General features: G+C 49.6%; 1 protein-coding gene across 1 annotated transcript in view; it reads right to left on the bottom strand.

Annotated features, from left to right (window-relative positions):
* ASTN2 (astrotactin 2) overlaps window positions 1-27870 on the bottom strand; it is a 315039-nt gene that overhangs the window by 218804 nt on the left and 68365 nt on the right. The window contains exons 3-4 of the mRNA XM_062505713.1: window positions 16942-17326; window positions 1624-1773 (exon numbers count right to left, since the gene is read on the bottom strand). Of these exons, the coding sequence (XP_062361697.1) occupies window positions 1624-1773; window positions 16942-17326 (535 nt within the window). The remainder of the gene's footprint in view (window positions 1-1623; window positions 1774-16941; window positions 17327-27870) is intronic.

Raw genomic sequence — 27870 nt, 5'->3', positions numbered from 1 at the left:
TTGTCCTGATAACCACTGACTGTTCCCGTGGTCACTAACAAGCAGAGGAACCCTGGGGAGGTGGGAAATGGGGTTTGGGTGTCTCCAGAGGCTGGGGACAAGCCAGGCTGGCTCAGGGCCACACTCTGCTGCCACACAGCCAGAGGCTCTTCCTGCAGCTGGGCATTGTGTCTCCTCCTCAGCTCAGCTGCAAGGATTAACTGACTTGTTCCATTAGTGGGCAAAAAGTCTCCTACCTTCAGGCAGCTCAAAAATGAAATAAAAACACACCAAAAAAAGAAAAGAGGCTGGAGCAGGGAATCAGGGAAACTTCCCCTGACAGTCCCCATGGACCCCAGAGCACCCACACCCACACTAAAATCCAGAGACACGTATTTGAGTAACTACTAGAAAACAAACCAAATAATTTAAACCAGTTAAAGACTCAGAACATTTTCTTCATACTACGTAAATAATTTATGGGCAGAGCTATAATAAAAATAAAAAAAAAAAACCTCTCCAGGCCTGTGTCACAGGAAAACGTATCAGAAATAAAAGATCACATTTCAGACTCATAAATAAATGAAAAACAAAACAAACAGTAAACAGAAAGAAAAGTATTTCCTTCCCAGCTCCCAGAGCTGACAGAAAGAGCCTCAGAGCACTGGGCCAATCATGGACAAAGGACCTTCACCCCCATCATTCCTGAAGGGATCTGATATCTCCTCTTCCTCCTCCAGAGATGGAGATCTGGACCCTGACCCTTGCCACCACCTTTTGTGTGGTACAGCCTTTAGATCCATGAATGCTGTGCCCCCACTCTCTGTGTAGCTTCTTCAGCCCCTAAGCACCAGGAAAGCAGAAAGAGGAGATGTCCCAGTGATGTGAGTGACAGCCAAAATTAATTTCACCTCTTCATGAAACTAAAACTTGACAAAAAACTGTGTTTCACTGTGTTTTAGCTGGGACAGCTGACAGGGAGGTTGGGCTTGCAGCAGAAACCCTTGGAGGGGACATGATGTGACACAACTCACACGTACCTCTACCAGCCCACCCAGAGGGTGCTGTGTGGGATTTGTCCCTCTCTCACCCCACCACAGAGGAGCTCTGGTGTCCTCATTGCTCAGCAGTGAGGGTGAGGAGGCTCCCACCTTCCTCTGGCCATGGCTGATGCCTCAGAGTGGCTAGACAAGGCTAAGAGAAGAGGCTAGACAAGATTAAAAGAAAAAAGTGGGGATATACTAAAGGCCTTCAATAGATACCTTGGGCAGATAGATACCTTCAATTTTGACCCGGGGCAGTCAAAAGCCTCCAAGAGGCTACACCCAAGATAGATGGCAGTCATGAGTTTTTCACACAGTTATAAATTTGGTCCGTTTACAAATCAGGGGTCAATCCTCCAATTACAGCTTCAGGTCAGAAAGTCATACACCCCAGTTTGCTCCCTCCCCAAATTCACTTTCATTTATACTTTTTGTGGCCTGTGGCAGCAGGGTGTCCTTGGACCTCAGACCCAGAGGGATGGTTTTGAATGGGAAATCGGTAGCTAACATCCTACGTGGAACTGAGAGTTATGCTGTAATGCAGCACAGGATCTGAGAAACAGAAAAGCTGAAATCCTGAGGCGTCACGGGCACGACGTACCTCGGGGCCGGCTGCGGCGTTTCCGTCTGCCCACGGAGGTGCTGCGCAGCGCGGGCTGCAGCTGCCCGATCTCGATGGGCGTGTTGGTGCGGAAACTCTCCTTGAACTTCTGCATCAGGGACTCCACCGTCTCCTGCGTCACCTCGGGAGCTGCAACACCACCAAAGGGGCTGCGGTTAGAAAACAGCTGGCCCACCGTGTCCCCACTGCCCATAAAAAACTTTCTTTGTTGAGTGTTGGGGCAGGAGATCTGCCAAGACGCTCTGACTTCACCCACAGGGACTTGTCTGGCACTTTTCAGATCTTACCAAAGCCAGCCTATTAGAAAATTGTGAGTTTACAGAAATTGTGTTTTCCATGCTGTTTTCCAGTATTTTGGATTATTCCTTGCCTCTCCCCCATGTGTACATGGAAGTGTCATGCCCTTATCCAAGTTACAGCCTGAAAGGTTCAAAATCATACAGGGCACTGAGCTGGCTTTGGGTCAGGTTTAACTCTACACCAGAAACTCAGAATTTTACCCCAACCTTGGCAGCCTTTTAGGGAAAAGGGAACGCCCCAACAGGCAAGTTTGGGATTATGGAATGATGGGAACGCTGGGGTGGGAGTCAGGCAAAGTGCAGCTGGTCCAGGAATGCTCTGAGCTGCAGCAGGATTCCTTGGGGTCTCCCAGAGGCTGCACCCACATTGCTGGGATGCAGCACCTGAGGTCAGGAAACAGCTTCCTGCAGTGCCCCACAGCATGTGTCACATCATGCTGATATTTAAGCAACTCCTCTCCTTGTTCTCACACACCCTCAACTCAGTAATACCAAAAAGTTCCAGAGTCACAAAGTCCCTTCAACGACTTCCAGAAGCTCCCCCTGACTGCAGCATGGCTGTGTGGAGATGGCAGGGAGGGATCCCAGGTCCTACAGCCACCACATATCCCACTTGGAGAAGGGAAAAGTGAGCACCCTGAAGCTCCCAGCCCTCCAGGAGTTATGGGTTGGTGTATCACCCCATCACATCTGCTGGATCCAGAGACATCAGGTGTGCACGATGTTGCTCTTCACCACAGACACCAATTCCCTTCCCTTCCTGGTGTGTTGCAGGGTATTTAGAGTGCAGTTGGAACAGAAACTGGTCATGCAGGATGAGGCATTTTTAATTCTAGGCAAGGATTTCACCTAAACATGGAGTCTTCAGCAAACTGTCCAACATCCAGCCATGGTGCAGGGACCAGAGAGCCCTCAGCACCCAGTGCCACATCAGGCCATGGAGCAGGTTCCCTTCCTTCTCCATAAATCCCACAGGTGATGAGGTGATGTCCTCAGCCTCCCCAGGGTTCTTTCATACCCCTCTGGGCTGCAGAGATGGTTCTGAACTCTGCCACATCGGGAGAGGAAGAAACAGAGAGCAGATCAGGAGGGCTCAGGAGAGGATCCCTCAACCCAGTGCTGTACTGGGAGACAGAGGGAGAGCACCCAGCCAGCCACACCAGGTAACAGAGAAACAGGGATCAGCCCCCCTGCCTGAGTTAAGTGCCAGCAGTGGGAACCATTTCAGGAAAGCTCCAGGAAGAGAGGGAGCTAAGGGATCAGCTGTGTTGCAACTTTGAATTTTCCAATACCAGGCTCCCCCAGGAGCCACAGGTCAATGACAGAGCTCCCCAAAGCCCCCAACATTTACAGCAGGCACAGCTGAATCCTGCAGTGTCAGATACCCCAGCAGGAACCATCACATGGGGACAAAATACATCCAGAGCGGGGAAAGGTCTCCAAAGAGCATCTAGTCCTATCCCCACAGCACACATCCCACCTGAGGTGCCAAAAAAGGATGCTGTGGCAGCACTGGGGTGGCTCAGCCTCCTGCTGCCATGATCACAGGGGGCAGCCCGACCCTGCAGCTCTCTTGCCCAGGAGAATGTGGCAGAGCCTCCCCTGAACAGATGGAGAGATCCAGACCTTGGGGCTGTGTGATCCAGGACTTACGGAGATGGAGCAGGGAGCTCTGGAGTGGCTTGCATGGCTGAGGCTTATTTACCAAAAGGAGGCCAGGGGGAGAGCATGGGGGGAGGAAGAGGAGGGGACCATGCCTTCAGTGGGCAGCGAGGGCACAGCAGGCTGATGGCCCTTGCTGGGCTGATGGGACTGTGGTGACTGCACCCATCTGGTCACCATGCTGGCACAGCCATCCTGAGGCAGCTGGTCCCACACCTGCCAGAGGGGCAAACACCAAGGGGGGGAGTGGGGAGGAAGGGGGGTCCCTCATCCACCGGCTGTTTAGGATGATGCTGCAAATACTGCAGAAAGAAAAATGGGAGAAGACCCTTGTTGATATGAGCAGGCAGAATTTGGCATGGGTGGGTAGCGCAGGAAAAAACCTCGGTGACAAATGAAAGACAGCAGAGCTTCAACTGTGTGAGCATGAGGGGTGAAGGATGGAGGGAGAGCCCTTCATGCACTGCCAGCAGTGCCAAAAGGGACAGAGATGAGACCACTGCACCGTAACAGAACGAGCCAGCACTTGCTGGGGCTGTTCATCACAGCCACAAGAGAGACAGTCCACTGCAAACCAAATTGCCCTCTGGACTCCCCCCCAGCAGCCCTCGGAGGTTCTAACTGAAAGGACAGGAAGAAAAGGATGGGAAGAAGCATTGCTGGGGGTAGACTGCGGCATTAATAATTTGCTTTAACTACAGGCCAGCCCTGAACTGGTCAGGCAGTTGGATTCAATGATCCTTGTAGATCACTTCCAACTGAACTCCTCTATTCTACACAGCCCTGCAAGCCCCCCCTGGGCTGCCTGTGCTAAACACAGGCTCAGCCAGCAGCTCCAGGCACCTCCACATCACCCACATGCTGCTCCCCAGCACGACACAGCCACGTCAGCACAGCCCAGGCACCAGCTCCTCCCAGTGCTGGCCCAACACGACACATTTCAGAGGTGACAGGACTGTCCTCCCCTGGAGCACAGCTTGCCAAACGCCTTCTCTCCCTCCCCAGTTTCCAGGATAAATCCACCCGGGCTACTGAGCTCACATCTTCGTCACCGTGCTGAGAGATTCTCCAGCTTGGCAGAGGGGGTGAGATCCACCCCGAGGTTTGGCACAGGGCTATGATCTCCATCTCCCCCCAGGAGCAGGGGAATCACGAGGCTCTCCAGCCCCCACAAAATCAGCTTCCCTTTCCAGCAGCGCTTTGAGGACACAGCTGAAGGTCACCCTACCTTTGCAAAGCACAGCACACATTCCTGACGAACACCTCCCTCCTGTCCACCCCCATATTCCATTTGAAAAGTGATTTGGTCTCCTTATGGCTCCCCTATTCATTTGCACATCTCCCACAAAACAATTCCTACCCATAGCCATTCTCTCCTCCTTCATTTCTACTGGCACAAATTGGAGAGGGAAAATATGTTGTTTGGCTTAAAAATTACAACAGCAACAACAACAAAAAAAGTAGTCATCAGCTGAACAATATGAGCAATGTTTGGTAAAAATACATTGCAATGGAGATGGGAAGCAGCAGCACTCATTCCAGCACAACCAGGAGAGCTGCACCCTCCCAGACACACAGGATGGGTACGGGGGGCTGTTCTGGAGACATGCCACAAGCAGGATCTCATCATCCCAGGAGGGATTCCCCATCTCAGAGTCTCAGGCTTGGATCAGTGTAACCACCTACAATTTGAGAGATGAACTATTTGTGAGCCCCTAAGAGTTGCACTTGGGTGTTGTCTCCACTATTCCAAGACATCCTCAAGGCACTACAACACCCCTCTGACTGCAACCTGTTCCCAGCCAGCAAAGCCAGGCAGTGATGGAAACACCCCAGAGAGCTTGGCAAAAAGCTCTCAGATTTGCTGAGGTGTTTTAGTCTTCAGACATGGCCTTGAAAATCCCAGTGGATCAGCTTCTCCCCAAACCAGGCTCAAACCTCATGGTGCTATTGGGTGGTGGGAGAGCTAGATGGTCCTACAGCTTGGGTTTTGCATCTTATTAAACAAGAACAGTGAGGCTTAAGATGTGCAACAGTGCCAGCTTCCCTGAGCCTCAAAGTCTTCGGTATCTGGCTTAAAGGTTTTATTCCTGGAGCCACAAGCACCCGTGCTTTCCTCACACAGCACCTGCACTCCCACAGCTGCAGGAGAATGACTGGCAAGGCAACAGCAGCTGCTATCAGAGTTTTCCACACTAGGTATGAACTAAAACATATTTTTATAAAATACAGTTTTTTAAGCATCTGGTTTTCCCATTCCTCTCTTTGATTTCTGGCTGTCAGAAGGCAAGTTATCGATCCCTCAATATTAACAGTGGCCACAATGCTCCCAGAGTTTCAGGAAGAGGAATAACTCCAGAGCATCTCAAGAGCTGTTTGACTGAGTACTTTGCAACAAGACAAACTCAATCAAGGATTAAATGGAAAAAAAAAAATTGGGTGCAATTAGAAGCCAAGGTCAGTGGGGTTTTTACCTGCTGACCTGCATGGTCACATGGAGGATGCAACCCCCTCACCTCAGACACTGGCTCTTCTCAAAAACTCTCCTGCCCTTTCCCTGACAACTTCCAGTATTTTTCAAATAATCTGCTTTTTCTAGGCACAGGGCAGGGGACTCTCCTGGGAACCACTGACGTGGGCTCTAAAGATCTAATACATCATCACATCCCTAACATGCCACGGGAACACCAGGAATGCACCAGTTTAATAATGCTATAATTGTTTCTTCCAAATCAACCCCTTGATATTCAGCAAGCTCATTTTGATGCTTCTGGATCAATATTTTAGAAATTTCTGTTCTACAAAGTATTTCAAGAAATTGACTTTCCGATCCTATTTTGGAACAAGCATAAATTTCACAATACTGGAAGTTTTCCACATGGTGGAAACCCTGATTTCTCACCAGCTCTAAATAATGGGTGTTTGTTGCTTTTCGAAGCATGAAATAACTAACAGTGTTTGTTCTGAGACTGGGATGTGGACTGATTTTCAACAGTGCCACCCTGAAGGTACCGAGCTCCACAAAGCACAGAGCTTTAGTAGCATAAAATTAGGTAATTACACTGATGCTGATGTGATGACAGTGGGAGAGATTTGTACAACAGCTTCGCACGTACTCAGAGGAAAACGCATCTGGAGAGCGACATACTGCCACAGAGCAGGGGCAATATGGCAAAGGCAGGAGAAACACTGGGAACTTCACCTCTCCAGCCACCAAACCTCTCTCGAGCAGGAGAGCCTGTCCCCCTGGTCTCCAGCAGTCCACATCAAGTGCCACATGCAGCCACTGTGTCCAGGAAACACAAGAAGCTGCTGGTTGTGTTCCGCAACCAACTCAGGACATCGATATCTGTTTTATTTAAGTACATATATATATATGAATATGTCTCCAGATATATACTTTATTTAAATGTATCTCTCTATATATACATGGATATATAAAAAAAAAAAAACATCAAAAGCAAGGATGAAGGATGATTTTCAAAAAGCTCTTTTACAGAGTAGGGTTCTCACACACAGCAACAGAGAGAGGAACCCAGGAGCATTTTGAAAACAACCTTGTATTCCATGTCGACTTTTTCTTTCTTCTCTCTCCTGGCTCTTTTTTGTTGAGTTTTAAAATAGAGGTTGTATACCTTTTTTTTTTTTTTTTTTTTTTTTAGCACAGCTATTAATACATAGCTATTAATACACATCTATTAATACATTAATAGATTATTATACACATTAATAAATCTGTTGCTATAAAAATAGATCTTTATACGCAAAAGTCTGATTTCAATTGCAAATTGGAGGGGGAGGGAAGAAGAAGAAGAAGAGATAAAGTTTTATTCAAGATGTCTCCTTTGAAGGAAACTGAACAAATGTACTTTCCTCCTTCATATATTCATGAGATGACTGCTTCCCTACCCCGTTCTCCACCACCCTCAGCTCTGGGCTCAGAGCCAGCACAGCCCTTATCTGGTACGAGGCAGGGGAAAAAAAAGTCCTGATAGGATCCGAAGTTTTCAGTAGTTTAACAAATCTGGGGAAAAGTCTCCATTGGGTTCTAATAAAGCTTTAGGAGCGTGGTGGGAGAAGGGATGCCAGGAAAGGCTGGTGTGCAGTGGGAGGGGGATGGAGAACAGCATCCTGCAGTGGGGACGGGGACTCCAGGGCACCCCAAAACCCTCTGGGCATGCAGCTACCCTTTGCTTTTCGCCTTTATTGCCAAGCTTTGCCATTTCCCCCATCTGCAGAGAGCGGGAGAGAACATCTGCAGCTCCCATGCTCACCGCAGCCGGGTGGGCTGGAACTGGCAGGACCCCCACGCCGGAGGGAAGGGACGGGCAGAGCCGGAGCCCACGGCAGCACCCACCCAGCACCGGCTGCCCTGGCCCTTCATCCTCTCTCCAGTCACGGTGCTCAGTCACGTCCCAGCTAATTGCCTCCACTCATGTGTGCAAACTCACCGTTTACCGGAAAATGTCACGGAATGTTAATTTCATTCGGAATGCGCTTCAATTTTTTTTTTTTTTTTTATGATGGGAAATGAATAAGTATTGTATTAATAGCATAATTTCCAACTCCAACTGCAGCCGTGGCCCCGTGGATGGAGCTGCGAGTTACTCATCACCCTGCACCTTCCCTGCCTCTCCAGCTCCCTCCTTTCCCTCTCCCCCACTCCCCCCACTTCTCCTGTCGGTAATTAAGATAATGCAATGTAATTATAAACATATTAGGAAAGATCAAACGCTGAAGAGCTTCGGTCCAACAGTCCCCCCTCTGCCTCACACACCTCTGCCTGGAGAGCACCTCCCGAAAGTTGATGGGTCCCTGCATTCCTGCATTCCAGCTGCTCCTTCCCAGGAGCTGTTTCTAGCCAGGAAACCCTCAGCTCTTCCACGGGGCTTTCTAGTCCCCCCTTCCCCTAACATGTACCGGGCATTTATTTCCTTATCCCATTTGTCCTGCCTGCAAGGAAAAAACTTTGGTGGTGGGGTGCTGCCCCATCTCCTCCTGCCCCAGCACTGAGGAAGTCCAGCCCAAAAGATACCCCATTTCCCATTTTCTCAGCTCTAATAAAACCTTTTACTTAGGGGGTTTTATGAGACAACATAACTTTTTTGCTTAGGCAGTGAGCAGAGAGGATGAGGGAAGATGGGTAGACCCTCGTATCAGCTAATGCTCCTCAAGTTATCAAATAATTGAAAAGTTAAATAAGAACACTCTGGAGGAAGCTTCCCAATTTGGTGCTAATGGGCACACGGAACAGTCTGGGCTAATGTTGCGTGGAGGAGAGACTGGCTCGAGAGCACAGCACTGACCTCCAGCTCCCTCTCTCCACCACACAGCTCCTGCAGCTCTGCAGAGCCAGAGGAGACACTGCCCCACGGAGCCAGCTGGGACAGGGCAGGAAAAAGTCCCATCCCCATCAGTTTGAGGAGCCACTTCTGGGAGACAGAGTGGAGGCAGCAGCACTTTGACATCTGTCAAGTGAGCGTGAGCAAGTGCTAGCACCCTGAAAGGGTGGGTGTGGGCAGGACAGGGCTCCAGGAAGAGCCACAGCTGGCAAATATGAGTGGGAAATGTGGCACAGTGGGCCCTCCCCAGCCTCCACCACTATCCAACTCCGTGCTCAGCAGCATGGTGCAGAATTAACTTTTTAGCTAGAAAATACATTTCCCCTGCCCAGCGGACAAGGTCACATTTCTCACAGCCCCGATAATGCTGTGCCACATGCCAGGATGAATGAGGGAGTGATGCCAACACATAGGAGAAGGACAAACTACCAAAATCTCTCAATGTGGCCAGGAGCGTCAACTCCAAAAGCAGCACCAAAAGGACCAATGACCTCTGCACCGGGCAGCACATGGGTGGGGACAGGAGAGAATGAGCTGAGAGCTGGTTTGTTGGCTCTGGAGAAGATCTGGAAACACCCAGAAAGCCCAGGTTATCAAAATCAAACCTATTCCAAGCTACACAGGTACAGAAGTGAGGCTGAGCACTGCCTCACTCACAGGACCCAGTGGGAGAGTCACAGAAAATGCCGTAACTCGGCGGGGCCGTCAGAAAGGATTGATTTGAAGCACCTTGTTAATAAGTTTCCTCTCCCACTGGTCCTTCAGGGAGGTCAGTGCCTAATGATAAATGGGGCTGGAAGGTGCCTGCAGACCCAGTATCAGCACAGGTGCCCAGCCTCAATCCATCTTCCTTAGGAGCCAGCTGACAAAACCGTCTCGCTGCCATAGCCAGGTAAAACACAACCAATGGGAAGAGGACATGCAAACAGAGTGAAGAGTTGGTGCTGCAGCTGCCCTCCCTGCTCCCTTCCCCATAAAACCCACAAGTCTGGGGTGGAATGACGGGGGAAGATCTCCACACGGTGACTGGTGGAGCCACAATGCCACTAAAAGCCAAGGAGAAAACGCACTATTGTGGTCTAAGGCAAACCCATCACTTGCTCAGGTGACAGGATCCAGAGCAGCCTCAGCTCTAAGCCCCACATACCAAGGGCTGAGTCCTAACCAGCATCTATGTACTTCCAGTAGAAATAGGGAACATTGTGGGATTGTTCTCTTTCCTCCCACATCCTCTCCTGACTGGTCTGACTTCAGAAACCAGTGGCAGGTTTTCACTCCCTGCTGATACCATGGAAGCACCATCCCTGGAAGTGTCCAAGGTCAGGTTGGATGGAGCCTGGAACAACCTGGTCTAGTGGAAGATGTCCCTGCCCATGGCAGGGGGTTGGAACCAGCTGTCTTTTAGGTTCCTTTCAGCCCAAACCATTCCAGGATCCTGTGACAGCCCCAGTCAGAGCTGAAGCTCTCCCAGATCCTCTGCATTGCACACAAGATGCAACCCAGCTGAGAAACTCAGGAGAGGCAAGGACACCTGAGATCCCCCAAGGCAAGTAAACAACCATCATATTATTTTTTTAGATTTTCCATCGGGGGAAAAAAAAAATAAGAAGGGAAAAAAAAAAGTCATCTTGAAGCTAATCCTGGTCAACAACTGTCCCACAGCCCAGCTACACCTTTAAATAATGTAGTGCTTTATCAAACATTCATAGTGATGCACAAAGTGATGAACAATGTGTGCCTGGCATTTATATAAATATAGTTCCTGATGGCTTATTTTCCTTGGACAGCCAACACTTCACAGCTTATCTTCTGTGAGCTTGTGTTTTCGCCTGGATGGAAAACACTCTGGACACCTGGGGAATCAGGACTACTGCACATGAAACTGCCATGACATCCCCACTGGGCATCTGCAGCCCCACAAAACTCCACAAAAATCCTCATTCAAGAGCTGCTGCTGACTTGAGGAGCCAGAAGTCACCCAGCTGTGGCTGGAAGAGGGGGAAACCAAAGGTACTTCTTCAGTTTGGGATGTTGTGCAGTGTCAGGGGGAGACCAGTCCACGCCTTGGAAAGCAACAGGACTTCACAAATCCAGCATCTCTTCAGGATGCTCAGCAAAATGCTGGCAGTAATAAACCACCCTGGTTCTCCTCCAATGCCTATGGTACCATTCAAAGCCCCCTTTCCAACTGTTTCTTCCCTCCTTTGTCTCACAAAATTAATGAGCAGTTGTAGTAAAGAGAAGGGAGAAAACAGTCAAAAAACAGCAGAAGCCCACCCCACAGCAAATCTCCACAGCAGCCTCTTCTCCACAGCAACAGTTGTCATGGGCCAGGAACAGCCCTCGCCAGCCCTAGGTGTTTCAACCTTAATTAGTCATTAAGCATGGGCCACAAAACCCCGTGAGCTGGGGGCTTCAGGACCAGAGGAAAGCCCCAAACCCCAGGAGCTTCCCTGTCCCTTCTGAGCCATTCTTAGAGGCAGGAGTATGTTGGATACGGCTCTTGTGGAAGAGATGACCTGAGCATGCTCCCACACGTCCATGATGCTGCTTTGATCCACTTTCTTGGGGGCGTACCCCAGATTTGGGGTGGAGGTAACCATTTCAATGGGGTGATCAAAACAAACAAAAAACTCCTCCCTGGCACCTTTCCATTGAGATCTCCAAAGGCAGTTATTATTAATATATTAATTATGACCGTGTTTATCTCTGCAAAGCACAGCTTTTCCCTGGCAGGTCAGGACATTTTTGAATCCACACTGAAGCCTGAGCTGGCATCACCACAGAACCAAAGACCTAATGGCATGTCAGGTGTAACCTCTGTAACTGGGGATCATTCCCTTAATTAATGCATTCAATTCAGTTACAATTGAACATTCTCCACTTGAAAACAGCTTAAACGTCTCTATTAACTAGAGACACTACCTAAGCATATCTGGAAGTGCTGCCCTGAATTATCAACCAATTCCTACCCTGTCAAATCCCCACCTTTTTTTCTTTTCATTTCTTTAAAGCTGAAAGTTGAAGCGGTTTTGTTTCTTTTTTTTTTCCTTTTTTTTTTTTTCTAGACATGACTAGAGCACTGCAAAAAACCATTTTTCACTGGCAGGCTATGAGAATATACATTTTCAAAGGTCCCTATAAATTGCAGGAGGAGTTGGCTGGGATTAGAGCTGGGAAAAGCTGATCACGTACAAAGAGGGTCATGATCCCATCAGGTCACTGGAAAGAAGAGCCCCAAGACAGATCAGATGCTGGCCTGACGCACTGTCCCATTTTAGCCTCCAGCCCCAGAAAACGTTAAGCCATCACTTTATTGATTAAAGGCTCAGAAAGCCTCTGGTTAATGCTGGGAATCAGGGTGGAACTGCATCTGAGTCCCTGAGGCACCGGCAGCAGCAGCTCCCAGCCCCAGCATGGGCAGCAGAGATGGCACATCTTGGCACAGCCAGGAGCCCAGCCAGGCACCAGTGTCCCCTCAGGGACACCAGGCTGTCACCTCAGGGACATCATTATCAGGCCAGACATCTAGTTCCTGTGGCCTGAATGCTCTCCCTTCACCAGTGTGGAGAGCTGCACCATCACCTGTCTATTGTGAGGGTGTTCCCCCAGCTCACACCCATCTCTAAATCTCATCTCCAAGGCACTGCAGAGCTCAGGGATTTGCAATGGTATTTGAGGCATTTGAGGTATTTGCAATGAATGGCAACTCTAGGGAACAGCTTAACTACCTCTCCTCCTCTTGCACAGCTCAGCCCCCAAAATGTCCCTTTCCACAGCCTCAGCATCCTGCCCTCCAGCCAGAGCACTGCCCTACATCTTCCTGGAGGAGTCTCCACTGGAAGGAAAAACACTGCTGAGACACAGACACCAGAACAGCTACTCCAGTGCTGGTGGGGGGCATAGGAAACTCTCTCTTGCCTTCATCAGGATCCTTCCCCTGCTTTGTGCTATTACCTTAAAGCCATTTATCTCCCCTGCCTAATTCCCTTCTCTCACATTTCTCCTGGACTGCACCACCCAGAGCAGCTTGGCTGGGAGGCTGGGGGGACCACAAGCCCTGACATCAGCAGTTCTCAATATTTCATTATGCTGCCCTGCCTGCTGTCTGGCTTGGTTCCCTCTCCAACCCCCAAATGAGGACCGGACCATTAAATGACATGACTAGGGCCACCAGAGCAGCCAGTGGCAGAGTGGAGCTGGATCCACATCTCCAGGTGCACTCTAGGAGCCAGACCATCTTTCAGGAATGCTCAAAAGCATCTCACTACCACAACTGAGGAAAGCATCCATAGATTAAGTAAGAGAAACTTCAGAGGTTTACCTGAGCCAACACAGCAGGGGAGAAGTAAGTCCAGGAGAGGAATTCAAGATGAGCGCAGAACCACACCTTTGATATGCCCATGATATTAATCATTGGAACCATCAGTAATAAGTCCTGTCTCCTGTCTAGACTTGGAGGCCATACCCAGACTGCAGAGCCTGTGAAGCCAGCACAAAGGCCTGCCTGAAATGTTCTTTTTTCGAACATGAAAGAAACTGAGAAATAAAGATGGGTCCTTTGTTGCAGGAGTGGAATTGCAGATAGTCAATTTTCAGGTCTGATTTCTCCTCAATTTTCACCCAGCAGAAGTTCTATTTCTTGCTGATCCTTAGGAGATTTGGTTTGGCAAAATCTTTCTGAGGAACTTGTGGGTAATTCCATACTGAGTTTGCAGGACTTTACCTTCATTTTCCCGCTCCATCACTGTGTATCCAGTGCATCCCAGACAGGGATACAGCAGTACCACCTGCAATGGACTGGGGGCCAAAGTCCCTAAACAGGACTTGGTGGACAAAAGCAAAGGGTTCCAGCTGCTGTAGGATGAAGCCGTGTCAGTGAGGATTAGAGCCATGTATATTAAAAGACAAAAGCAAGTGAAGAATTCCTAAAGGGATGGAGCTTGAGGCTTCCTGCTTGGGAAAAGCAGGAGAGCAGAAGTCATGAGGAGCATGGTCTGGAAACTTCACAGTGAAGTGAGGACAGAGGTGGTGAGGAAATGACAACACCTGCACAAATCTACCCAAATTCCCATATTCACTGAATCTCATGTACACACTGGGGCTGAGATCAGAGAGGGAAGGTGTCCCCAGCAAAGACCAAGACCCCAAAAACTGCCACCCCATACCAGCAGACCCCACTTGGCACCATGCACACCCACCAAGCTTAAAACCCTAGAGACCTTTTAATTGCCAGAGAGAACCCAAACCCACGAGGTGACAGAGTAGCCCTCTCTCCATCCCAGCTCAAAGGATCCTTCTGGATAATTAGGACAGCCTGGCTATCGTCTCCTGCCTCGCTCCATTTAATTTTATTATTAATAATAATTAAAAAAAGAACTACTTTTCTACTTTTCTTCCTAAACTGCCTTGGATTTTTCTTCTGTCTAAATTCATCTGGGCTCTGTGCAATGTCACCAGGTCAGCTTGTGCTCCTGCTGCAATTCTAATTTTGTCAGCTTTACATTTTCTAGGCAGTTGGGAGATTTTTCTTTCTTTGCTTCTTTTTTTTTTTTTTTCCCCCAAGTCAAAAATGATTTTGCATAACAGTAATAACATTAATGGCCCTGCACAGTGCATCCAGATTACAACTGCAGCTAGGGAGAAATAAACATCTCATCTTTGCCCTGCTGTTTATCTCCCCACAGCAGAGCCTGGTATCAGGTCAGAACCTGTAATTTCATTAACTTTATCACTCAGACACGCTTGTTGCTAGATGTCATTATTCAGCACATCACTCCTGTGTTTTGTTTGTGCTGGGATTCACTTCAGATGCTCTGGCACCACACGGGAGCATCCCTCCCATCCACATCACTGCCTGAGCTGAGGAGGAAAGTTTGGCTCGCTGAGCCATGATCTGCAAAACATTTGTGCTGCTCAGGCCTCCTGGGCAGGGACTAGATGGAGCAGAGCCATCCAGTGCAATTCCCTGACCAGATACATCCAGGAGTCATGAATAAAAATACAAACCCACAGTCTTCCTCACAGAAAGACAAATTGATCCAACAGACACCAAGTGTGGGGTGGGCAAATCCCCAGTGATGGGAAGGGCACAACCCAGCACCTGCAGATCAATCAGTGCCCAGCACAGGGGGGAAGGCGAGCAGAACTGCTCCATCTCCATTGGAATTGCCATCCCTGGTAATTAATGCTGGGAAGTGACACTTGAAAGAGCCTCTGCTGACAGCCCCTGTGACGATACTGTTTGGAGCCTGCTGGCAGGTCCCAGCTGATGTCTTATCACAAGGCAGCACAGCAGAAGCAGAGAGGAAAGCTTTTCCCATGGGAGCTGGTGGGTTCCCTGGGACGCAGGCACAGCTCCACGCTCCTCCCCAGTGACCACAGTAAAACCTGACAGTGCCAGCCAGGCACCAGGGAAAGGCTGATCTCACTGTGGCACTGCAGCCACGCTCCAGCTGGGTGTCCCTTAATGCATCCACCTTCAATCCAGCTGCAAAGCCATACCTGAGCAGAATTGGCTTCCAGTCCCTAGGGATCTCCAGGTAGCTGGTGTCTGCTTGCATCAGCTGCAGCTACTCCAGCCCACACGTCCCATCCCCACAGGAATCCAGCTGTGACTGCTGCTTGTGTGCAGGCCCAAGCACCTGTGAGAAGCATGTCTGAACCACCACGTTTCCCCTGTGTGTGCCACCAGGTCAGGGTGGAAAGACTACAGCACGTATATTTATATCTGCAGTCTAGAAACCCTAGATCTGAATGGCAGCCACCTCCTCCTGGGCAATCCAGGCTCTAAGCAGCTTCAGCAGAGAGGAGCAAAAAAGCACAAACCATAGCTTGGCTCTGTGAGCAGAGCCTCATCCAAGAGGGAGAAATGCCCATCTGGGAGGAAACATTCGGTGAACTGGCACAGCCTGGAAGAACCAGACTAGGCAAGGCACAAACCTGTCACGATGCAAGGCACAAAGCCTGACAGCATCACAAGCAGAGCTTGTGGGAGCATCTGGGAACATCTCTCCCTGCCCAGGTGTCCTACAGGCAGCTTCCAGCTTGGGGCAGGGGTTTCAGTCTCTGTAAGTTCATTACTGCCAGTTTCTGAAGACCTTGGATAGTTTAATATTCTGCTCTAGATCTTGTTTGCTATTTTGTTTTGAAGAGCACTGAAATGCAGTTACTGCTGTCTTCCCCACTCACACAACCCTAAATAATTTATAGAAAAGCAAAACAAAGAAGAGAATATGAAAGAAGAAAGAAGGTATCGGTTATGATGTATGAAGGCTTTCATCTGTTCATTCTCACTGAGCAGAGGGTTGGAGAAATATCTCTTAACCCCATGGGCTGGTAACAGCCAAACACACACCAAAGGATGCCAACAGGGATGCTCAGAGCAGCACTCAAGGATGGCAGATTGACCCCTGGGCACCTCCAAATCTGAGAAACAATACCCATCACCACTATCACAGCCTTGTTTAAAAGGGGAAAAAGTAAAAAAAAAAAAACATTTTAAGGGTGGAAGAAAAACAACCTCAGCCACCATTTATGACCACCACAAGGGCAGGGAGCTGCTTTCCAGGCATACTGCATCACCTAGGCTACCTCCATGGAGTCAAATAGAGTCCCTGTCCCCATCCCTGACACTGTGGCTGTCTGCCTGGGCTAAGTCTGTCTTGGAAGCCCACACAAGAATGGAAGGATGGTTCAGCACCACCCCAAGATCCCTTCCCTACACAGAGCAAACCAGCACATCCCTTCCTTGTTCCTGCTGGAGTCACTCGCAGCACTAACGTGTTTTGCTTTTGTTTATTCAAGTGAATTTTACTGTGCGTTGCAGGTGAACAATATTAAATGGCTCATAATAACATTTCAATAAGCAGAGGTGGGTGTAGCAGCTTCTGAGAAGCAGACTTTAGAAATGCAAGCAATCAAGTGCGCATTAGCCAAAATGCCCTGGGGACCGTGCTGCTCCCCAGCAGAGGAGAGAGAGAAAAGCCACGAACCTTTCTTCTCGTAGTCAGGTTTGTCCTCCCCGCCCCGGCCCAGGCTCTCCAGCGTCCTTGTCACCTGGCTGCCAAACTCATCCTCCCTGGTGCTGGGCTCTGCCCGTCGCGGGGTCTCCTCCTCCTCCTCGTCCTCGTAGTCGTCCAGGATGGGGGTCTCCCGGATGGGCACCCCGATGACCGAGTTGTGTGCCTGCAGGCGCGAGTTGCGGAAGCTCTCGCGGGCCTGGGGGCCCAGCAGCACCGAGGGGATGTAGTGGATCTCGTGGGTGGCCTCGGTGCTGGCGCTCTTCTGCGGGATGCGGCGGCGCTTGTGCCAGCGCCGCTGGGCGTACAGGGCCACCATGAACACCAGCAGCAGCAGCAGCAGCGCGATCAGCCCGCCCTGCAGAGAGAGCAAAGGGCACTGTCAGGGGCGCCTGGGGGGCGGGGGGGGGAGGGGGTGGGATGCTGCAGTGTCCATAGAATCACAGAATGCTGGGTGGATGAGAACTTAAAGCCCATCTCATCCCACCCCCTGCCAGGGACACCTCCACTAGAGCAAGGTTGTTTCACGACCCATCCAAACTCTAATGCTTCCAGGGACGGTGCACCCACAACTTCTCTGGACAATCTGTTCCAGTGCTTCACCACCCTCTGAGTGAACCCCCAGAGCACCCTTCCATCAACACCCTCTGAAGCACACGGGGTGGATTGATGGAGCAGCCACCTGCCAGGTGTGAGGTCCCGGACAGGTAGATGAGGATGCCAGTGATGGCCTTCAGCTGGGAATAGCTCAGTGACACCCCCAGCTCAACTCTGACCATTCTCCATGGACTTTGTTCTTTCCACCTCCCTCCTTGGGACCTCCAGGCACTCTGCACATGGGGAAAGGGGAATGGGGATGATCACATCCCACCACTTAGGAGGAAAAAAAACCTCATTAATACAACTCAATCATTACCCAGGAGCAGTAAAGCCTTAGCAGAGACATACATTTCCCAGAAATAAAGGTGCAAAAAATGGCCCCTCACAGGTGATGCTCCCAAGGCATGGTTACCCCAGCTCCAGCATTTCTGGTCTGATTTCCCTATGGTTTCAAGATCAACTGCAGAGCTGGGGCACAGCACAACACATTCCAGACCCAGACCTTCTCTATTTAGTTCTTGTCCTCTCCTCCATTTTTTATTCAATGCAGCTGTCAACAATGTTAACATTAAAAATAAAAATCTTTAACAAAAAACAAAAAAACAAAAAAAACAAAACAAAACAGAAAAAAACAAACAAACAAACAAAAAAAAAAAAATAAAAAAAAAAGTCCATGTATCTATATGTACATGGAAGTAGCACATCCTCTCAAGGGAGCTTGGCTAAGGAGCACCAAAGGGAGCCAGCCCTGCCTCTGGCTGCTCTGGAAGTTAAATTCATCCCTACACACACAAGAGCTGTGCCTGTGCCAGCTCCCAGCCTCTTAATCTCTGCTGCATCACAGCAATTTTATCCCATGGCAGACAAGCAAGGCAGGGCATGTAAATCAGGAGCAGCAGGAGAGACCAGGGCTTTGCAGCATGACAGGAACAGCCAGGGCAGGGCAGGCGTTCCTTGGGCACCTGGGATGCCACAGCCCAGAGCTGCACCGAGCTCTACAGCAAAGCACAGGCATAAAAACATTCCCTCTGCATTCCATACAGAGCACCAGGCTGCACCCGGAGCATGGCTCTGACTCCTAAACAGGAGCAGCTGTAAGGAGGTGGCACTGGAAAGCACAGTTCACAGGATGAATTACCTCGGGAGAGGCCTCAGGAGCTGGAGTGGAGGGGAGAGGTTTCACTGCACCACAACCTGCCACAGGAGGGGCCCAGGTGTTGGGGGTTGGTTCTCTCCCTTTTCCCTCTGTGGAATTTTCCCCATTGTCATGCTAAGATACCTGTTGAGTGGGCCCTGGTGACAAGGGGGAGGGAAGAGAGAGAGAGAAGAGGGAACCCCGCGAGATTCAAACAGCCAGAAGAGGAAGCGGAAGGCTGGGTCTCGGCCCATTTCCCCCGCGGAGTTCGGACGAGAAGGACGATCGCCGTCTGTGTCCCATCCCAGCGTCGGGAAACCACCATCGGACCCTGCCCGGCTGCCTTCTCGCTGTGAACTACCACCATCCAGCACTCTGCTGAGCACTGGGACCGACACCGTGAGCGGAGAGCTCTCTCTCCATCTCTCTCTCCCCCTGGGACAGCGCTGCCATCACCCCCAGCCCTCCTGCGGCTCTGCGGGACCCACCCGCCCCCAGCACCAGGAACTGCAGCTCAGGGAAAAGGTGCCTGCAGCCAAAAAACACTGGGACTGAGTTACTGTTCTGTTTGTGGCTAATTTCATAGCTGTTGTTGTTCTTGTTTGTCTTGTTAGATATACTAGTAAAGAACTGTTATTCCTACCCCCATATCTTTGCCTGAGAGCTCTCTTAATTCCAAAATTATAATAATCGGAAGAATCACATTTATTTTTCAGTCCAAAGGGAAGCTTCTGCCTTCCTTAGCAAACACCTGTCTTTCAAACCAGGACACCAGGCCAGCATCCCCCACATCAGGATCCCCTCCTCTCCTGCAAAATGTTCCTAACAGATGCAGGACTCAGGGATTCAGGACACTGCTCAGCTTCAGTTCTCCCAGTTGTGTGATGTGCACCATCAGGAAAGGTGTTCTACTGTCCAGGAGATGCTCAGGGATCCCTGCATGGCAGAGGGGCAGGGCCTGGTGACCTGCCCAGCTTTATGCCCTGCAGTACCAGGGCACTTCAAGGACCAAAGGGATGAAGATCCATCATGGTCTTCCATGCTCAGAAACAAGAACCAGCATGGACACCTCAGCCTGGGAGAGCAGACCTGAGTTTCCTTGGATTTGCACAGTGCCTGATGCATGGAGACCTCATAGCATCACAGGAGCTCCCTGGCCTGAGCCACAGCCCACACCCACTGGCATTTCTTCAGAAATCCAGTTTGCAGGAGAGAAACCATGGCACACCAGAAGGGTCAGGCCAGGTAACAAGGACACAGCAGGGCCACAAAGTTCAACACAACAAACCCCACTGCAAAACCAAGATCTGGCTCATGTGCCAGCATCCTTACAGGAAAGAGAGGGTTCTTGTGGTCCAGAAGGGCTTCAGAACAACACTCCTGGATGCAATTTCTGGGAAAAACCTTCTCCAAGGCCTTCACCAGCAAATCCCTGAGCTGCCCTGCTGGGTATCACTCACACCTTCGTGCACTCTGCCACTGGAAAGGGGCTGCAGGGCACAGCACTCTGCACCCATGGGCACACAGGCACTCTCCATGGAAAAGCAAAACCAGAGACAGACACTCAGAAAAGGTCAGAGTGACATAAAAAGCCTTGCAGGAAGAGCAGCTGTGCCAGCTGGACCCAAGGAAGGAGTTCAGGCACCCATGGCAGACCTGGGGCTGTGGATCTTCCTGGCTGGGTTTACCTTATATCTGCCTCTGGGAAATGCCCTAATAAAAATAAACCTGTTGACATTTTAAATGAAGATCTCTGTTCTTGGGAGAACCTACAAGAAGGCATAAAAGCACAGATCTTACTGGTCTGCCATTTCCTCCTCTGACTCCAGAATGACAGGGTTGGCTCAAGGAAGTCAAAAGCTCCCAGCCCAGCTACTCCTCCCACATTTTTGGGGATGAGCCAGAGACCTCTGCTCTGCCAGCCACTGGGACAAGGGCCCCTCTCTGCCTGGGAAAGGCTGGGGGTGCCTGTGCCAGCCCCTTGGCTGAGCACCACGGGCTCATCACATGCAGCTCAATTCCAACATGCTCTTTTCATCCCTGACCCTGTGCCGGCAGCTCCTTGTTTAACCACGCCACACACACCAGGAGAGCTTCCTGGGAAAAAAAAAAAAAAAGAAAAATCAAACTTAGGAAGCGTTGAAGCCAGCCTCATTTTAATCTATTTTTCGTGTTAAATTATCCAACTGAGGGAGCAGGAGAGAGAAAGGGGAAAGAAGGGATAATATGAGAAATGTTTTATTTGACAACGTGTCATTCGGAAACTGATTATTTCTGTCTCTGAGCTTTTTAATATTCCCAAACAATGGCCGAGCCGCGTGGGGATTTGGTATTCTAAGGCTGGATTTATAATACTCTGTTCTGCAGTGATAAGAACACGGGCCTTTAATCCTCTGAGCTGTGAACATGCATATTCTCCCACGTAATGTCCTTCCTGCCATGCTCCCGCTGCCCTGGGCCGGCCAAGCAGGAGCCACCAGAACCAGAGCATTGCCAAGACCCACAGGAGAGGAGAAGGAATGGGACAAGGAAGGTGGGGGAGAAGTGGGATGGTGGGAACAACTCACATGTGGAAAGAACTGCAGGGCTTGTGGCATCAGAGTGAAGCTCAGCTGAAGCTGGAGAGCCACAAGGTTGGAACTTACTTGAAACCCAGAAAGAAAATCAATGGGAGAGGCCACCTGCAGCCCAAGAGATTGGACCCTCACATAAATTATGAAGGCTGCCAAGCTGTTGGATTGAAGGGCCATCACTCTGTAGGAATCTCTGAGATGCTGAACAATTTCTGGGCAGCAAGAGGACACATGACAGCTTTGAACACAACCCCTACCCTGCCTGAGAAGTCAGTGAAAGACAAGGGGGTCCCGCTGCTCCTTGGGATCCAGGCAAAGTTTCTTGCAGCAGTCTCTGACCTTTCCAGCTCCGCTCCCCGCAGTGGTGGATGTGGTGGGATCCCTTGCAGGAATCCTCCGCCCCTGCAGCCTTGCAGTCACACAGTGCCAGAGCCCAGCTGTTCAGAAATCAAGCCCTGACAGTGTTCCAGCCACCACAGCAAAAGGGCTGAAGTCACAGAAGAAAATCCCAGGATGGAGGGTATAGTTTGGGCTGGGCAGACCTCTTACACCACAACATCCCTGGTGTAGGTCAAAGCAAACCCAGCTTTGACAGCACAGCACTCAAGTCTGTGCTGACCTGGGCCCCTTCCTCCCAACACCAATGCTAGCTTTTGTCCTCAGGCAAGAGTATCCCTTTCTTTCCTAACTTGAGGCCATTTATTGTCCAGCATTGTGTTGGCAACCACCCCCACGGCTACTGACCTGCTGCTGGATGAAGCATGGCTCTCACAGCTCCAGACATCGCTCCAAGGACAGCTCAAGGATGCCCCATCACTTCCTGGGCTGAACGAGCCCCCAGTGCTGGAGCATCACACCCCCTGCATCATCCCAGCAGGTGAATTAAGGTGAGCAATCAGGTATCAGCAATAACCACACAACCCTCAGGGCTCTTCACACTGTGTACTTTTCCTTTCTTTCCTTTTTGGCTGTAAAGGTAATTAAACACTAGGACAATTTACCAAGGGGTGTAGTGGATTATCCATCACTGTCTTTTTTTTTTTTTTTTTTTTAATCAAGCCTGGATGCTTTTTGAAAATTCATACTTTATTTCAAATGAGCAATAGGGGCTTCAGGGCATTCTTGCACCCTGTGCAGGTCCAAGGGCACAGCAGATGATCTCATGGTCCTTTCTTGAATCCCATTCACTCCAATTTTGGCTTTCCCACAGTTCAGCTCCACAGCATCTTATCTCTCACCAGGGGCACTTCATCCCCTCCCAAGCAACCCAGATACACAAAGCACCACCAGACCCTGGATGCAAAGAGAGGTCAGGCAGAGCCCACCCCATCACACATCACAGCTTCCCCTGCCAGCACAAACCCTTGCAAGCTGCGGGGCCAGTGATGAGCCCATGAGTGAGCACCAGGCAGGGAAACTGAGGCAGAGTGTGGGGACGGGACCAAGGACAGAGAGCAAGCCAGCATGAAGGCTAGAGAGGAAGAGACAAGCACCAGGATTAAAATATATACGTATATGTACACTCGAAAGAGATCTGGATCCAGTCCTGTTCTCCAGACCACTCAACCCCACCTCTGTCTATGATGACACACAGGGCAAATCTCCTAAAAATACAACATTTTATCCCTGCACATTTCAAATGCTCATTCAAGCACAGCTTTACCAACACACACCAACACCACACACTCAACTTTAAAAATATGTTTAATTCCCATTACAGTCCATGAGCCTGCAGCACACGCCTCAGTGTTTTGCTGAGCAGGGACAGCTCCTTGAATTGCAGCCCAAAGAGAACTGTATTACATCTCTTTTCTCCCTTCTTTCCACAGCTCACCACCTCACTGAGCTGCAGATATGACTGGGGCACTGTCTTCTGGGGGTGTTGTTATCACAGCTGTGTCACCTGGCCCTGCCCAGAGGTGAACTCCTGAACCAACCTCTCTGTATGGGTGCAAGGAGCACAGGATGGGGCCCAGGGGTTTAAGAGGAAGGGTTCCCACAGGAAGGCTCCATCCAAACCTTGCAGATCCTCCTACCATGCTGTACATCCCCACACAGGGCATGAATTTCATTGTATATACAGTCCTGTAAAGTACAACACACACACAAGCAATGAGAGTTACAGCTGCTGTGGGAACCATAACTTTAAAATCTCTGACTCTTCTACATTAAAAAAAGTCAGACAAGTCACTTTTTTTTTTTTTAAGCCATGCTCAGTTTTGTTTTGCTGTTTCATCCAAGAAGGAAAACAAAAGAAGGAGTGAACCTGCCAATCAGCCTTTCTGTGCTGCTCAGACATGCAATGTGATGTTCCAGTAAATGTTTATTTGAAAGGTCTCCCAGGCACCGGCTGTGTGCAAGCACCAAAACACACAACCCTCAATCACAGCCAACGTGCTTGCATGCCCCGAACTGCACATCTCGCTAGGATAACAATTCAAAATGACTCCTAATCCATTTTTATTATGTAAAAAAAAGGCATTTATTTGCAGCGAGCTGAAAGAGGAGGGCTGGAGGTGATTTTATTAAGCACCTGATTGCTGGCTCTTTTTAAAGCCAGGGCGCAGATTGCATAAATTGTGATTTTAATACGCACTAAATGGTTCACCTAAATGGGCTGACCTGCTAACCCAGTGCCTGCCCTCAGAGAGGGAAATTTTAAAATTCATAAGGTCTCCTGCGCTTGCACTCATGTTTTCCTAATGCGGGCAGCCTGGGAGCACAAAGCTGAGACTAAAACAAAAGCTTTTCTCTCCCCCTGAGGAGTTTGAGTTACAGAGCCCCTTCCCTGAGCCATGCTAAGCCAACAAGAGACCCCTGCACATCTCACCCCAATCAGCTCATTTCCACCCCACACCTGAACCGTGTGTCACCCACATCCCAAAGAGGAGGGAAAATTCACTTGAATTAAGGAAAAACAACCTGGATTTTAAATAAAAGAGGCCACCTCATCTACAGTAAGTATCTCCCAGTGCAGGTGAGGTTTCACCGGCCAGGACAACCACATGCTGCAGAATGAGAGTGCCCAGGGCTGTGGCAACACAAAAACCTTCCAGTGCAACAGGGGACTAAAGGAAAGTCCCTCAGGGCCACCCCTGACACAATGTCCCTCCCTCATGCACCATCCTCAGCACAGAGCCCAAGGCCTGATTGTCCAGGGGAGCCCAGCTCAGGTGAGAAGCAGCCCCATGGCACAGGCATGTCCCAGCAAAGGCAGCTCCTGCCAGGCAAAGGGAGAAGGGGAATCCATCCAAACTGTGTGTGGCCCTAATACCTTCCCAACTGAGAGGGAAAAGCAGTGAAAGTCCTCCAAGGTTCAGTTTAAGCCTGGTTTCACCAAATTCACCAGAAACACCTCCAGGGATGGAAGGCACTTGCTATGGGACCTCCCAAAGTCACAGGCACTGCAGGATCCCTGACCTACCCAACCCTTTCCAAACAAAGGTTTAGCAAATGCTAAAGCAAGGTCTCAAATTAGGAGGATTATTACAATATCTGCCACTGCGGCATTTGTTAGCAAGGAATGAAACATAATTAAAAGTAAAGAACACTTGTCAGATAAATGACAAACACGTACTGCTGTTGCAAAAGTACCTTTGCTTGTTTTTTTTTTATAATTGTGTTTATCCGCTTCCTTACTAATTTGCAAAAAATGCAGTTAATTCTCAGTGGATCTCACAACCATTAGTGCAAATTAATGCTGTTCCCACTGTATATTCTGCATATATTAGAAGAAAGATTAATCTAATAAGCGATGCTCATCTCTGGGTGAAGGAACACGAACAGGATTCACACCGTGCCTCCAGTTCCCAGCCCCAGAGAGGGCCACAGTACAGCACCCATTCTGCACAATTAACCAACCCACTTTTGGGGCTGCCAGACCTTGGCCACTTGTCCAGAAAATATGGCAGAGGTGCAAAAAATTCACCACAAGTACAGGGACTTCTTAGAGAGCCAAACCCCATTGACAGACCAGGTCTCCTCTGCACTGGCTGTGCTGCTGCTCTTCCCACGATGAAGAAGGGAGAGAGAGTGGAAAAGAGGTTCAGCATTTATTTATGGACTTCTCAAACAATTTTTGGAGCGAGGAGATGATGGGAAGGTGCTATTGTACACACAGACATGAAGGAAAAGAGCCTGTTTTGTTGGCTGGGGTTTGGTTTTGTGTTTTTCTTTTTCTGTTTTGTTTTTTTGTTTGTTTATTCTGTTGTTTTTTGGTTTGTTGGGTTTTTTTTGGTTTTTTTTGTTTTTTTTTAACAATCCAGCCTATTGTGTAAAAACAACAACAACAAAAAAATCAACCCACAAAAAACAAACCCTGCCTTACCATATTTGAAGTGCAAACATTTCAGCATAATGAACATCAACAGCTGAATGAACACAAACCACAGATTTCCAGGAGAGGGAGGGCATTCGAACACAATATCAGGGATAAAATCTCTGTGCACATGCCCACATGGAATTTGGCATCTGAGGGTACCTTGGAATTCTGGCATCCTAAGTCACACTACAGGAGTTACACACCACAGTCCCCATACCCTGAGAAAAGCCTCCACTGGTATCTCAGGCATCACACACCAAAGGGAAAAAAACAGTTTTTTTGGTTTTTTATCAATTTTCATTTATGATTTGATAAGAAATTTGAAAACTGTGCTGCCCCCATGTAGCACAAAGCAGCAAGATCCAAGACTTTGATTTAAGGAAAAGATCCAAGACCTCCTCTCCCAAAACACCACAGCTATTGCCAGCAGGGTTTTAAGAGCCCAGTTAAACACAGCGCTTAACCACACACTTAACTCTCATTAACGTCACTGGAACCTTGCACACAGATGAAATTTATCCTGTGTTTCTGGGCTTTTTCATCTCCCCGACAAGAACTGAGAGTTCCCTCACCCAGCTCTGCATGTGATGCCTCCAAACCACCTCGGGGCTCAGCACAGTGGAGAAACAAACCCATGGGGATGGGTTTTCCTTCTGTACAGCTCCCACACTCATTGCTCACACACAAGCCCACAGAAACCCTTTTGTTCTGCAGCCCATCTTGGTGAAACTGCTCTGTTTTCACCCAGCCCTCTTGCTGTAACAGTTGGGCATATAAAAGTATGGGAATGCATCCAATTTGTTTTTTTCTTGTTATTTGAAGGGTGTGAGACCAGAGAACTCTTTTCTGAGGGAAGGGGAGACAGGGCACCCTGCCACTGGGCTGGGAAATGCTGAATTTGAACCCCTGAAGAGCTCTGAATGTCCTCAGGACAGTCCCCATCTCCAACCTCCTGAAATTCAAGGGGTTTTTTTTGGTTGGTTTTTTTTTTTTTTTTTTTTTTTTTTTTTTTGGTGGTTTTTTTTTGTTTTGTTTTGTTTTCCTGTATGGACACAGGACATCACAGTCAACAGGAGGAAAGCAGAGGTGGCAGCATGGCAGTGCTGCCACCTGGGTGCCACCAAGATGACCTGCCAAGCTCCCTGGTATTCTACCAGAGGCTGAGACAATCTGAGACTCACACTCTCCATCCCAGCTGGGAGCAGAGAGTTTGGAGTGCATGTGAGTGGGATGCAGGGATGGAGAAGCAAGAGCTCTTTCTCAGATGCAGGATTGCAGGCCATGCCTGTTACAGCTGCCTCGCCCAGCTCAGCTGCACCACACCATGAGGGTCATGGTGGAAAGGCTGCACCCCCCTCCCAGCCAGCAGCAGCTGAGAAAGTGCCTGTTCGGAAGTGGGAAAGGATTCATTTCAATTAAAGGTGCCTGGTGCTCCAATCGAAACCAATTAATGCTCCCCATCTGAAAGCTGATTATCTGGACTATCTGGGTAAATGGATAATAACAAGCTAATAACCCCCTCCCCGTGCACACACCCGGGCTGCCATCAGGTGTTTGCCACAGGTTTTTGACACTGGGTCTCCAGCCTAATTGCAGCATCTGTGAATAGCTGTGGAGCAGCTCCCAGCTCCATCCCTGGCAGGAATGGTGAGGATGGCTACTTCAGAGCCAGTCTGAGAACCCATTACTGCTCCCAGGTTTCCAAGAGAGCTCTGGGCAAGAAAAGCTGCTCCTCCAACCCCAAAAGCTCCCTCATCCCCCTGGAAGCTCTCCCGGGCACTGGGATGGCAGTTCCCAGCTCTGTCCCTTTCCCTGGCTCTTACAGTCAGTGTTTAACTCTACTGCTCATCTGCCTTCCTTATTCTTCTCCCTCTGGAATGTGCTCCCACCCAGCACAGCCTGGGACAGACACCGGGAACAGCAAGAGCTGAGATTAATGGGCAGAGCTCTGCATCTCCCCCCAGCCCAGCCCAGCCCAGCCCAGCACCCCCAGCTGAAGCATCCTCCACCAGCCCAGGCTGCTGAAGCTGCTCCAAGGCTCAGCCCCTGATGTGCTCAAGGAGTTCAAGCAGCAGAACCCACACATGGGGATGGCAGCCAGCAGGAGAGAGCAAGGGAAGGCACAAAGCCATCCCACTCTTCTGTGAACCTCGTTCCCTCCAGTCCCCACGTCACCACTAAAGCCACCTCAGCCCTTGTGGCACAGCCTCACTCTCCAGGTCCCAGACAAGGGACAACAACTGGGGAGCTAGTGTCAGAAATTTTCCATCTCT

The sequence above is a fragment of the Cinclus cinclus genome, chromosome 19, assembly GCF_963662255.1.
Source record: "Cinclus cinclus chromosome 19, bCinCin1.1, whole genome shotgun sequence".
Lineage (NCBI taxonomy): Eukaryota > Metazoa > Chordata > Aves > Passeriformes > Cinclidae > Cinclus > Cinclus cinclus.
This window is presented reverse-complemented; position numbering and strand designations above follow the sequence as displayed.